The sequence below is a fragment of the Zophobas morio genome, unplaced genomic scaffold, assembly GCF_036711695.1.
Source record: "Zophobas morio isolate AGI-343-1 ecotype UQ-CSIRO unplaced genomic scaffold, CSIRO_AGI_Zmor_V1 ptg000023l, whole genome shotgun sequence".
Classification (NCBI taxonomy): domain Eukaryota; kingdom Metazoa; phylum Arthropoda; class Insecta; order Coleoptera; family Tenebrionidae; genus Zophobas; species Zophobas morio.
In genome coordinates this window covers 1377202-1391961 of record NW_026972128.1, presented here as the reverse complement: position 1 = coordinate 1391961, position 14760 = coordinate 1377202, and the positions used below count along the sequence as shown (strand labels likewise).

At 33.9% G+C, this 14760-nt stretch overlaps 1 protein-coding gene across 4 annotated transcripts in view; it reads right to left on the bottom strand.

The window, feature by feature from the left end:
• The window catches only part of LOC135134450 (serine/threonine-protein phosphatase 2A 56 kDa regulatory subunit epsilon isoform), a 94311-nt gene that overhangs the window by 20949 nt on the left and 58602 nt on the right, over window positions 1–14760 (bottom strand). For all 4 annotated transcript variants that reach the window (XM_064063128.1, XM_064063130.1, XM_064063131.1 and 1 more), the window contains one exon: window positions 1719–2044. In XM_064063128.1, coding sequence (XP_063919198.1) covers window positions 1719–2044 — 326 coding nt within the window. The remainder of the gene's footprint in view (window positions 1–1718; window positions 2045–14760) is intronic.

Sequence of the window (14760 nt, the reverse complement as noted above, 5' to 3'; positions counted from 1 at the left end):
CAGAACCGGCTTATCTTTAACGGTATTGATTTAAGACACTTTGTCCACAGACGAGGGAGTGGAAAAGTCAAAGTCATAAAACTATGACATCTCTTATGCCGGTATAACTTAGTTCTTTGCCTTCGACTTATGTTAGAGTCTATATATTGTCTTCTGCAACACCACACCATTATTTTAAAAAGAAAATTTTTAGCTCTCCGATTTTGTCAAAGAAGTATTACTTTTTATTCAAAACGTGTCTATTTTAAACCGTGCTAGATAAATAAAGTAACCTCATTTGACATACACCTTGTAAAATGTTATGACTTAAGCGGCTTAAGCCAAACCACCCTTATAAGTCAAATTGGCTATTGTATAAGTTAACTCGGTTCACATTATGGCAATAATGGACAGTAATAATCCTTGCGGTTCGGGTGCATAAAGCCTACAATAGCCAGTTTGACTTACAAGGGTGGTTTGGCTTAAGCCGCTTAAGTCATAAAATTTTACAAGGTGTATGTTAAGTGAGGTTACTTTATATCTAAATTAATGTAATACCACATTTGTAAAAATACAAGAGGAATTCTATGAAGATTAAAACTCATATTACGATCTTTTACAATGAATTGTCAGGTTCTTCGCAACCGGAATCTAAAATTTGTTTGTGTGACTGACTTGTAATGTTCTAAGACAATACTGCATCATCTCCCCTTCAATTGGCATAAGAGTTTAAAGGCGATTATGAAAGCAAGAGATTCTTTGGATAGGAAAAACATACGCATTTTTCTCTCTTTCCTTAGGTCTTTATCGAATGACCCTCATACTATACTACTACAAGTTTAAATGTATTATGTACTAAAATTATGAAAAGATGGTTTAAAATTATTAATGTAAGTTGTATAAAATTTATTAGCTGACTATTTTATTTTTTTCATCAGGCTAAAACTAGAATCATTAAACCGCTATGGCCAACAAATATTTGAAAGTGTAAATTTAACATTAATAAAGTTACCAAAGATTGCAACAAGTAAAAAAATATGTACTTACAGTAATAAAGAAACCAAATCGCGGCCCAAAGCAACAAAATTGAAGCATTATAATGAAAAGGCTTAGTTGTTCCATTGCAGTTCATCACCTAAAGTGCAATTTGTAAAATAAGTATTGTGAAATAGGCTCGTTAAATGCACCCAGAAATAATTGCAAAACTTCTATAGCGTCCGTCAACTAATTTTAATAAATTTGAGTGGAGACGACGGTTCTACAAAAAAAGTAACCATATATTTCTGATCAAAATTCATTTGTGTTTTATATTTGAAAACATAAAAATTTTTGATGACAAATTTTGAGTGATCAGAATTTGTTTATGTAGAAAATATACGTCTGTAAAAAATAGGTGGATATAACTTCTTCTATGATTAATTGAGTTGGAAAGTAGTACAGTTCTGGGTAACGTTGTAGTTGTAAAATACGTTATTAAAAACCCAAACAGATGGTATTTTCTAAGGTAATATGATAGGTATTTATTTAAGCTTCTAATTTAGCTTAGCAACACATAAGCCAACGCAGTTGAAACAAAATGAATGAAATCAGCACAAAATTTTTTCAAAATATACCCCAAACTCGAGACACCTTAAAACTGCCAAAAAATAAAAATTCACCTTTTCGTCAAACGCCACAAAAATAAATAATGCGTGCCGATCGACGTTCGCGCTAGAAAAAACTACAAATTTTCACTTTACCTAAGGAATATGTTGTTTATTTGTTTGCGGATGAAGGCCCTTAGCCCAAGGAACTTTCCGTATATGCGGTGGAGCACCGTCTTGAGAAAATCCCTTTCCCGGGGGTCTTCGGAATCGAATAATTCTAATAATTGCAGAACAAACTTTTGATCGATCACACGTTTTCCTATGGCCGGTTGGAAATCCGAGCTTTCCAAGAACCTTAGAAAGAACTCGTACACTAGCTGGAGGTGCGGCCAACTGGCTTCCAGCGTGGGGTCATCCTCTTCTGGGTCGAAGTCGGGATTTTCGCTGGGAGGCAGTGTTCGAAAAAGATTGGCCGAAATCTGAAAAAAAAAAGTGATTTATGATTCTCGTGATATACGTGCTTTTTTTCAATTTCCTAATGGACACTGGCTTAGACTTTCGAAATAAATGACAATAATGGTGACCGAAATTTTGGATTTCCAATTCTCTTCTTTTTCAATCATAAAATATCTCTTTAACTCTTGATCTTAAAATTTTGAAAGATTCCTGATTTTTTTGTTTCTCTAATGGCTTAAACTTTGACTATGCTATATGTATTTACCTTGTAAGTCTGATTATGCCTCCGTTAAACCATGAAGGATATTACTTTTTTGGGAACGTGTTCTATCAAATAAATGATTTAGCTTAGCATATCAGTCAATTGCTTGCTCTATAATTGTAACCCCATTAAGAAAGTTCCAATTAACACCTGCAATTGCAGATTTTACAACAAAATAAATATGTGCGCTATACTTTATACAGCACCTTACTGCGCTTGCGCACCCTCCCCACGCATGCGCACCTACCCAAACCTCCATTTTCCAATAGATTTAAACTGTTCGTCTAACGTTCCAACAAATTTGTTTAAGGCGTACATCCACCATAACAAAGAAGTTGATTGATTTTTCGAAACAATGCTCATTCGGAGAACAACGCCCTCCATTCAGCAGAATTATAATGTCATAACAACCTGGGCATTATTCAATCAGTTCAATTAAGGCCGATTAGTTGTCATTGTCGAAAAGCATGTCGGTTCATCTCTAAAGCGCATTTTACACGAACGAGACGTCTGCAGCCGTTGTGAATTTCAATAACGTGTAATTGGCAGTTCGCCACTTTCGGAATGCTCGACGATTCGCCTGATTCGAACGCTTTGGTTAAAATATCGCAGCGATTTACCAAAAATTTCGACGATAAACATCGGACCGAAATTATACGTCGTGAGTGATGTCGAACAAGCGGTGATTTATTTGGAAAAACGTAATGCTCTTTTTTTATGTCGGCTATATTCTCTTTTCACAATGCGCCGCTTTATAAATCATAGTAACGTCACGTTATGAAGCCGAAAAAATTCAAGTTGGTATAATTAAATTCTTATTTGTTGGTACGTCAGATATTAATTTGGACGTTATTCAATGACTTGCACGACATTTAAAAATGCAGTACACACGTTTTTAATTTATTTAATTTATTTAGGCATTGACATGAATATGACCACTATTGGACATTCTAGTGATGTTGACACTATTATGTTCACGGTTTGCAAAGTAATATAATTGAATTTACAAGTTTAATGCGGATCTTACGCTTTTTTGCCCAAGGCAAGCGTATTGTTAAGTATTACATTAAAGTTTTTTTTGCTCGTCAAATATCGATAAACAACCTGGAACACGTATTCTAGAAAAATAATAATTTATTCCAAACCTTCCACGAAAGAACCGAGATACTGTAACCTACTTCTCCATTTTACTTTTACAATGCATATAATATTGCTGTCAACAAGGCTAGGACTTGAGACGTACAAAATCAATGATGTTTACTTGGTATCATACATGACAATAACAATAAAAGTGGAAACCTCAACTTCACAATTTAATTTGAAACATCCGAGCTAGGAAAAATTCACGTTCTCTAATACCATATCACTGGCTAGTCATAAAAATGAATAATAAATTGAATAAATGTTAAAATTTATTACACCGGTCGTCAGGGATGTCGACTTGTGTCAGAACGTTTTATACTTCGTTAAAACTCATTTTTGCTATAAAAATTTACATTCGTACGGCTACAATTACAATCGAATAAAACAAAATGTCTTTGTTGTAATAAATGCTAATTTTATAGTTACGTAAAAACTACGGAGCACGTGTTGCTTTCTTGAAGTATTAATTTTTTAATAGTTTTTATCATTAGAGATACTGACATTTTATGGCTGCAAAAACTACAAGATAAAAAATAATAATACAATCTTTTAATCTATAAATCGCAATAGATTACAGTTTCGTCTTCAGACAGCCATACTAACGCCAGATGATCGAGGTACGAAATGTTGATATTTGCGATTATGATAAAAACCTGTAATAAGAAGGTCCATCACTCATTCCGAATTACGACTAAAACACTTAATAGCGAAAACTTGATTACAAACTTTAGGCATTATATTATGACAAATCCTGCTTCTATTATAGTAGGAGCAACACTAAATTTGTTCACAATATCATTAGCATCCACTTAATGTAATTAAAAAAGTTTTAAGCCCCAGCATCAGGTGCATAAAGTGCGAAGTTTACAAAGTATTTTTCACTTGTTGGTTTCTATACGTTATTTTATCCAATTTCATGGATGCGTATTCACGCTACAACGCATAAACTGAACACCAAAATCCACTTTAAAATCGCCAAAAACACCAAATTAGCATACTTTTATGCAAACTACAGAATAAGTGCGGAATAAAATGCGAGTTTTGTTTCTCGAATTTCGACAAATTTTATGTCGCTCGAAGAGCAGTATTTTGTTTGTGTAATCAACGCGTGGTATAATTTTCGCATACCACCACTTCACATTTGGGGACGAATTTGGATAAAGCCTGGGACTGATATTACTTTGATGCAAAAATAAAAACAGTAAAGAATTGGGAGCGAAAACTGAGAAGAAACTCAGGTGTAGAATCAATTCAATCATTTACACACCTTTGAGAAAATTTTAGGTCAGTTAATAAATAATTTTTTAATGGCCCCTTTATTAGCATACATCAGTCGTTCCGTTTAATAGCTTTATTTAATTTTAATTATCACCACCTTCGATTATTTGTTTATTTATTTATTTAGCGTATGGTACAGCATTGCTGTATTATTTAAAGAAAAAAACTAGATACAGACAAAAACAGCGAACATGTAAAATTAAAATAATTTATATACAATTCTAACGCAAAATAACATTTCCATAAAATAATTGCTGTACTATTAAACAGAAAAAAATGGAATTGTTGGGAAGCTAAACATTAAATATTTGATCCTCCGTTAAATAAAGAAAACATTAAGGGCCGGTTTATAGAAGAGCGAATTAAATATTTAATCCTCGATTAATAAAAATTAAAATGTGGAATATGAGTTCGTGATTGGTTGAAACATGCACGTTGGTTAGCAACGGATCTCAATTTAAAAGTTAATCGCGAATTAACTTTAATTTCGCTTTCTATAAGACATTTTTCTACCGCGCACATTTTTTGGTTTTCTAATAGACCTATTAAAGCACGCAAATGACGTCACAGCAGTTCGTTAATAGCGGAAAGGCGTTCTTTAATAGATCTGGTGTAATTTAGATCGGTAAGATTGGTAGCCATCACGAGAATGTGAGTGGCAAATGTCAAATTAAAATTTCCCGTATTTCCGGAGGCGTAAGGACTTCACTAACTTCTTTACAAGATGTTTTAGCCAATTTTAACTAACAAAAACTCGAATTGATTTGAATTACAGTTGTTGTGAAAATTCGAACCTCAAATATTTCGTGGTTAGTGTCAGACCAACCCATCACCAACCACGACAAACTTCACCAGATTTAAAAAAATGCAAATTTCAATTAAATTTTGCGAAAAAACGTGCGCGGTAGAAAAAACAGTATAAATAACTCGTTCATAAAGCCATCCTTTATATAACTCGCGGCTTCGCCGCTTGCTCTATAAACTTGGGTTCGTGCCTCATATTTGCCTCATGCAACTTGTTCTTTAATATACTATTATGTGACGCATTGTACATATATATGTATTTTGATCTATTTTGCTATATGCTGTGAAAGTCTTTCTGCAAAACTAATACTTTTTTTTCATAAAATGTCACTGAGAATTTAATTCGTGAATACTAAATAGACATGGAAGTAATTAAATGTAACCCTACGTTGCACTTACTCAGTTTGGCCGCAGTTGGCAGCCTAGTAACCCACACATTCGTCCTTATCGTGAAAGTATAACAATCAGAAATTTAAACAATAACAGTTTATTAAACAATTGACGTCATACGCAAACGAAAATGAACACATTAATCAGGAACTGGAACAGAAACAGTCAGTCCTCTGTGGAATAACTTCAGCCAAGTAAATTAATCAATAACCGTTGGAAACTGATTTCAGAACCTCAATCAGAGAAAGAAATGAACAGCAATTGCATTCTTGTAAAAATAATGCGGACCAATGAAAACGTTATATACCGCAAGTGTCGACTGCCAAATACAAACAACATTCATGGTTAGTTAACGAAATAGAGTTGCAAGACTTGTGTATTTTCGAACTTTTAACAATCTCCTAGAGGTTTTTTAGACAAACCGAATTATTTTTCAAAAAGACAAACAATTCGCAGGATCACAGAAGACACAATCAATGACCTTAAAATAGTCAAGTATCCAGTTACACTTCGAAGAGAAAAACTGACAAAAATTATACTGAAATCATGTATACAGAATTTAAGTGTTATCAATTATTACTTTTAACTGTTAACTAAGACGGCTGGTTACACATTCGACAAAGTTCTTTATCTAATGGCAATAAATAAACCAAAGTTTAAATTTTGGCGCGGAAATTTTTAATGACAATGAGCGTCAAATGGTGTCGTTGATTCCTGGAGGAATTGGACAGCTACTATCTTTCACGGTCTAGTCTTATGACAATTTTTCCTTATTCGAAAGATGGCTATAATTTTTATTAAGGAGATTGTCATACACTGAACTGATAAGAAAAGGGAGCAGAAAAAGTAATAGACGTAAGGTTTTTCTAAATCCGGAGAAAGTTGACTATTGCACAACGATCAACTGTCAATAAATTAGTGTTATAACTACAAATACTACTAATAATACTACTACTAATAATACAACTTATCTCTGTTTCCAACCGTAATTTGAGCAGAAAACAATGACTTAAAATTATCCACAAAAAAACACTGCAGTGTGTGGAAATGCGTCGTCATATTTTCAAGTAAATTTTTGAGCAAACAATTTCAAAGGGCCCGAGAATCAATACCGGATGATCCAAAATACGCACGATCGGTTACAGCAAAATCTGATGCTAAAGAAAGTTGAATATAAAGCACTGATTAATATTTGACGGAGACAGATCGGCGACTGAAAGTGGCCAACATTGCTTTTGAAATAAATATTTCTGAGACAACCGTAGTAAAAAATTTGCATAATGATTTAGGCATGAAAAAGGTGTTCGTGGGTTGGATTCCCATGCTGCTTCATTACAGCACAAACTTGTACGAAAAAGAAATTTCTTAAGAAAATTTAAGCGTCCCACAAGCTGATCAGAATTTTCTCTTGCGAATTTTCACTGAGTATGAGATTTTTCCCTCTAAATAAGAATCCATGTAGTGGACCTACAAACGTTTTCCACCTCAACCCTTCTGATGGATAATTGCCGGCAATATGTTTTTCGTATGTGAGAAGTATTGAGCAAATATACAGTGTGTTCCAAAGATCTGGCGGAAAAAGAGTGCGCACAGCCTGGTCGAACTCATTTAGAAGTGCAATTTTAAATTACTTTCAAATGTACACAGAGAATTCTTGAAAGTTACACATTTCTTTAAACATAACATCACATAAACAAGGGTCTTTTATTTGCATTAAAAAAAGTCTTATTTAAGGATTCTTAACTCTGCCATATTTAAAGATGAAAATCTGGAATTTTGTACAAAATTTTTCAGTTACCCTCCCATAAAAAATATGTATATATTTTTTTAATTATTATTGATACACAACTCAACAAACCTGCTATCAAAAGAAAGCTTGCTTAGAAACATATCGAAAATGTTGTGAAATAAACCTATATAATTGTTGCACTTGGAAAACATGAGAAAACTGACAAGTTGCAAAGTGAATCACCCTGTATAAATAATGTTCGAAAGGCAATCGTACATGTAAAAATGTCAATGTACTTATTTGTTTTGACTTTTTTTAGGCTCTCAGAAAATGGGACACCTGTGTAATAAAGTGATTAAAATGACAAATTAATGGAACAATTAATTGTAATTGTTGTTTTAAATCTGAGGAAAACATCCTTAAAAGTAGACTTGTTTCGATAAAGGAAAACTGAAAATTGCTTTGGACTATTTTAAAGATATGTATATCAAACAGCAGCATAGGAAATACAGCAACTTGAAAGTGCAGAAAAGTTGAAAAATGAAATAAAAAAATAAATAACTTTTATACTTTCTTTCACGCTTAGGGAGATTATATAAAAATGTGCCCTCATACAATGGAAGTCTTTTGTTCAAAATTAATTTCAACAATAGATCGCCTTAATTTTGAAACTTTACCAATGCCATTTCGTGAATGTATGAATAAAATTCATGTTTAAAAACGTCTACCAATTTGGAAGTTGACATAATTTAATCAATTCTAAATATTTTTTACTTCCCGAGCGTAAGCGCCGGAAGTATTGTAATCGAGTCCGTCGGCCGATTTTATACTTTTACGTTTTCTCCACTTTTCATGACCTCTAGAGTACGAAGAAATAGGTCTCTCGTTTCCGTCTGTCTGTTCGTCTATCCGTCGGTCTGTCCGTCTATCCGTCGCGTCGGTCTGTCCGTCTGTGCCGTCCCGGTTTTTATTCGACAGATAATCTCCGAAAGTACTGGGTCGATTGTTCTCAAATTTTGTATTTATATTAAGAATTTCATGTAGATGGTAAAACGCTAACCAAAATTTGTCTAATCATCTCGACCAATAATGTGATGACGTCATTTCAAAATTATACATAGTAAATTGGTTTTAAATTGTATAAAATAACAGTCCTATACATGTAGTTTATTAGTCCGTGTTGAGTTTTTACCAGAAATTTAATTATGATTGTGCAAAACCAAATGCTTTGAAATCGTAAATGTTTTAAAGTTATGAAGAGCATAATAAATTTTTAGTCAAAATATATTTGGTTATTCCCTCTAAAAAATTGATGACGTCAGCTGAGAATTTTATCGTATGTATATATATCATTCCATTAATATTTTTTGGATATGCTTATACAGGGTGACCCAAAAAATTATTGAATGCGTGAATTTATTTTATTGATTTAATCAGGAATTGCAAAACCCAATGCTTTAAAATCTTGGAGATGTTTGAAAGTCATCATAAGTATGGTAAATTTTTGTTCAAAATGTTTTCGCTCATCCCCCCTAAAAAATTTAGAACGTCACCTCAAAATATTGCTGAATAAATCCTCTCTTAAATGTGTACAATATGATGAATTTATACTTGTGATTTATCACTGCATTAATATTTTTTAATTTGGTTTTACAGGGTCTTACTCATAATTTTGCCGAAAAAATTTATTAAATCAGGAACGACACACTCCATTTTCCCAGAAAATTTTGGGAATACAATACTGTTATTTTTAATATTACACTGCACCAATCCAAGCTCATATACGTGTCCTTGCAAAAATGTTGATGACGTCATCACAAAATTGTGTAAAGGCAAAACTCAACTCGAAAATGTTGAATATGTTTCATTGTACTTCAGGAGCGAGAGAAGTTCTGCCGCAACAACTTTCTACCAATTTTTTTAATCATACTGTACGATTAAAATCACAAATTGTAAGTGCTTTATTTTGTCAAATGCATTAAACGGAGCAGAATTTCATCCAGTTTTCTATTAACCTATTAATAGCTTGGTACACAAATCACAACAAACAATTCAAAAACACATCTAAAACTGCTCGTTGAATTATAATCACGGCGTTACGCCATACCAGCCAATCATTATTTTTTAATTAAATTTTATTTATTGTTGTGCACGTAATCCGACAACATTAACTCAAAACGTCTAATTCACGAGTTAAACAAAACGTGACGATTTCTATAAATGAACAACACTGCCAACACGTTTCTTTGTTTACATGATTTTTCCATTAAAACCTACGATTAAGTCACCTGTCCACATTTAAATATAGCCCACCGTCCTAAGAATAGTTTTCTTGAAATAACCACCCCATGCATCAAAGCTCGACGCACATTTTCATATGAATTGCCCGCACCACGTACCGCTGACACGTAATTCAGGCTCCGGAGTTGGTTTAGCATTCATAGTAGCATGTGCAAAACAACAATTATCTGGAACACTCATGTTTGACACGTTAAAATTTTCAAAGCGGAAATAACAAATCATTTATTGTATTTGCTGGTAGCCCATAAAAATTATATCGGTTTCTTCCACACAATTAAACTTTATTCAAACAATAAACCCATTTAAAATAAAAGTTGATAGTTACTGCTTGCCCTAGGAGCCAAGTAAGTTCATAGTTTGTAAACGACATGATTGCTCGTCCTCATAAAACTTCAACTGCAAATCAATATCGCGAAGATCATTTACAAGCGGTCAGAGACGCAGGTCAGAGAACAAAAAGCTGCTTTCGGGTAATTCTGCCCAGTTGTCGACCGTATTAACACAAAACACAAATTAAAAAGTTGGTACGTATTAAACTTGCTTTGAATCTAAATGAGATAAGAAACGCGGACTGATTTTGAAGTTTCTGAATAAGCAATTGATTTAGGTCGGTTCCTGCAAAGAAGTTTTAAGCGTGCTTCCTTGCAGGATGTCGGATGAAAGCGTGAACAACTGAAAAGTGCTTCATTTTTAGGAGTCAATGAACACGCTCTTGGTAACTATCAATCAATAAATAACATCATGCCCATAGGCACGATGAAAAAAATTCAGGAATGAATCCAAAGACGCTTAGAGACCAGTCAAACGCATGCTCTACATTTTTAGAGTAAATTTGTCCGTTTCCGTGGACTGGTTTGTCAGTTGTATGCAGATTTATTAGATAATATTTAATATACGAACTTCCGAATCGATTGCTTTAAGTTTAGACATTCTATGAACGTTACTTTTGCATCCGCTAAAATTTTACTGCCCTGTGAAGTTAAAAACTTTCAATTAATAGCTATATGAACAGACTCTAAATGACATTGTACCAGTATTAAACAATTAAAACTCCAAAAATTATAAATGAAAAAGAACTGATTCTGTTTATTTTGTTATATTCAAAACCACATTCTCATTTTATTCTAGGCTTAACTAAAAAAAAAAAAACTGCTGACCGAAAATAACCCTCGGGCACAAGGAATAGTTAAATGCCGATGTACAATTACTTTCATTTCTGGATCGTTACGACTGTTCTATTAAAACATGCAGATTGTACAATTATTGTCTGCTATAATTATCTAATACGGTATAATTTTCTGTTATAATTTGCGACAAAAACATTCTGGACGACGTTTTCTCCATATTCTAAACCTAAACTAACCTTGCCACCAACTGTGTAACACTTATATTTCAAGATTTACGATCCAATGAGCCAAACAAACAAAGCAAACCATTTTCAAGTTAGTGCAGATCAAAATCCCATATTTCAAACAGATTTGTATTAAGTATACGTAGGTGCAGCGCATGACGTGATAAAAGCTTTCAGTTATTTTTAGTGTTTTCTTGTTCAGTAATGTGTACACTGCTTTGCTGGTTAGAGGGTGTAAATTTTAACATTAGATTTCCTACCAATTATTATTGGTCTTGAATAGAGACGAGCGAGTTTTGTGCAAACGTTAAACATTTGCTAAGACAAGGTTGATGAGTATGTAAGACAACGACTTGTCCAATTTCACCATGTTGAGCTCTACACACAACATTACCGGAAAGTTTAATGAAACTTTAGGCCAAGTTTGGCGATAGTCCATCGCGTAATTGATTATTTTTTAATAGATGTTGAAGCATCAGTATTTAAATGGATGGATGTGAAAATGTTGCAGAACTCACGACCTGAAATAGTGGCTTTTCAGATTTTATTAATGAAACGACCACATCTTACGATATAGTTGCACATGCATTGTACAGAAGAACGGTAACGTTTGTAAACAGAAGCGGCTTATCAACACCATATTGGACTACACAGTACATTCGTTTGTTTGGAAATAATCTCATGTGGCTTTAGTTCTAGCTACAAAAGAACACTATATACGTACACATTTTTTTTTTACAAATGTCGATAACAGGCGGCATCGACGTTGGTCTTTTAAGTCGCTTTTAATAATACAAAAATTGCGCAAATGATGTTGCGGGTAGCATCCAGTCAAACCTAAAATTAATAATGAAAAGCCAAATTCTTGTCATGCTCGTTTATTTTCTTCAATGCCAAACTCTGAATGTGTACCTATTTTATGTTTATTATATTATCTTGTTTCTAAAAGTGGCCACACACACAGAGGGCAGAATCAAGACTTGACTGTACGTGCCACCGGGTACAGTTAAAACTCCTAATGTGTGGGGAAGAATGTGGCATGTGCAGTCAAATCTGCTGGAATTAAAATTGTCTTGATTTTTAGCATGCACAGTTAGAACAGCGCGGGAATAACTCAGTGTGTGTGGAGACAAGTCGCTGCACGCTGGAGTTTTAATTCAGTAGCGCCGTATTTTGGAAGAATGTCTAACTTAAAGACTGTGCACGAAAAAAATTGACCACATAAAAATAATAATAATTCCCATAAAACTAGGGTATAATCGAGTAGGCATTGGTCGAGAGTTTATTTAGGTTCAGTTGTTTCCATGAAATGTCATTGCAATAAGATCTGCCAAATAATAGTGAATATGGAATCCAAACAATACGCTCTCTGAAAAAGAATCTTGCACATATATACCGAAGATTCTACGGCATCGTATCGGACCATCGCCCGACGTCTGGGTATTGGAAAATCAACTGTGGCAAATGTCATAAACAATTTTATTAGACGTTTATCTATAGAACGCAAACCAGAAACGGGCAGAACAACGGGTCCTGTTTGCAAGAAAACAGAAGCAAAAGTGGTTGCCATCTTCAAGAAAAATCCCAACATATCGGTGAGAGATGTAGCAAAAAAAGTCGGAAAATCATCTTCTTTGGTGCAGAAGGTAAAAAAGCGAAAAGGGCTAAGAACATTTAAAGTTCGGAAAGCCCCTAACAGAACTGACAAGCAAGACTGTACTGCAAAAACCAGAGCACGCAAGTTGTATGACGCTATTGTCACAAAATTTGAATGTGTGATTATGGACGATGAGACCTTTGTGAAAAGTGACTTCAAGCAGCTTCCGGGACAAAAATTTTTTTTACGTGTATTAATAAATTTGATGTTGATAAGAATTTTAAACAACAAAAGATGTCAAAATTTGCCGGTAAATTTTTGGTTTGGCAAGCCATCTGCACATGTGGCAAAACCAGCAAGACTTTCGTCACTAAAGGAAGTGTAAACCAAGAAATTCACCTGGAAGAATGCGTCAAAAAAAGATTGATGCCACTTATCAGGTCACACAACACTCCTCCTTTGTTTTGGCCCGATTTGGCGACATGTCATTACGCCAGAACTGTTCTTGAATGGTACCAGAGAAATGGAATAAATTTCGTCCCGAAAGACAAAAACCCACCTAACTGTCATGAACTAAGACCAATAGAAAAATATTGGGCGCTTGTGAAACAGAAGTTAAAAAAAAGCCAAAAACAACCCACAAGCTTATCCGACTTCGAAAAAGAGTTCAATAAAGCGTCTGCCGCTCTTGGCTCGACTACTGTATGTAACTTGATGAGAAGCGTCAGAAGTAAAGTGAGAAAGTTCGGATATGGATTAAAATAATTTATATGATAGCATTAGCATGTTATACAGAATTGTTTATGTTAATTGTTGACGATAGTGTTGATAATATAATATTAAGTATTTTCTGGTTATTGATTTTTTTATGTGGCCAATTTTTTTCGTGCACAGTCTTTATTTTACAATTTTTTTTTTAATAATACAAATGCACGCCACTGTCATGAAATAAATATCTTTGTTCATTAGCATAGCGATGCACATTTGCTACACATATGTGTAAGCAAATGTGTGAAGCAAAGTAGGAGAGTACGAGTGTAACTTAAGACAAGCGTGCACACTTTTAACTGCACAATTTTCCTTTTCTCTCTCTCTCTCTCTCTCTTTCTCTCTCTCGGACTTTTGAGGCAATTTTTTATGATTGAAGTATATGATAATCGTTCCATTTTTCTTTTTGCCTTAATCCTAAAAATAACATACAGCAAAAATACAAAAAGATGACTCTTCTGTGATTATTAGAGAGCGGATTTCTGTCGGGCTACGTCACGATTATAGGTGGGGAAGCGTGAATCGCTGCGAATCAGTAGCGGGTGATAATCAATGCATTTAACTTTACTTATTCCGTAAATACAATTAACGAAAACTTAATTCGTAATGAACGGGAATTAACAGCGAAGTACAACGAAGCACCGTTATTTTATTCTAAAATAAACGAGTTGCAGCCAGTAACTGCACTGAATTTCCATTTTAATCATGATGTTTCCATCAACTTGTTTCATTTATACATAAATATCGTTGACACCTTGACATAAACACAGGATTCGTATTTTTTAATAATTTAAAAAATCTTTCAGTGTCCGCAGCACAAATTAAAATTGAAAATTAACGATGTTGACTTTCAACCATAGCTTGGATAATACATTAAAGAACTCTCATGCTTTTAAAGAGTTCTTCAATTGCTAGTTGAGTAGAAGCTAGCTGTTGCCAGTTTCCCTTGGTGGAGTGTTCACGAAAATTTTGAGAAATATGTCTTACTAGCAGCTATAATTATTCAGTTTCAATTGTCCAGTTTAACCGCTTCGCTGTTATCGAAAAAATGCGGTTAGATTATATCTTGAACTCTTAGTTTGGAACTTAGTGTCGGTCCAGCGTACAAAAAAGAGC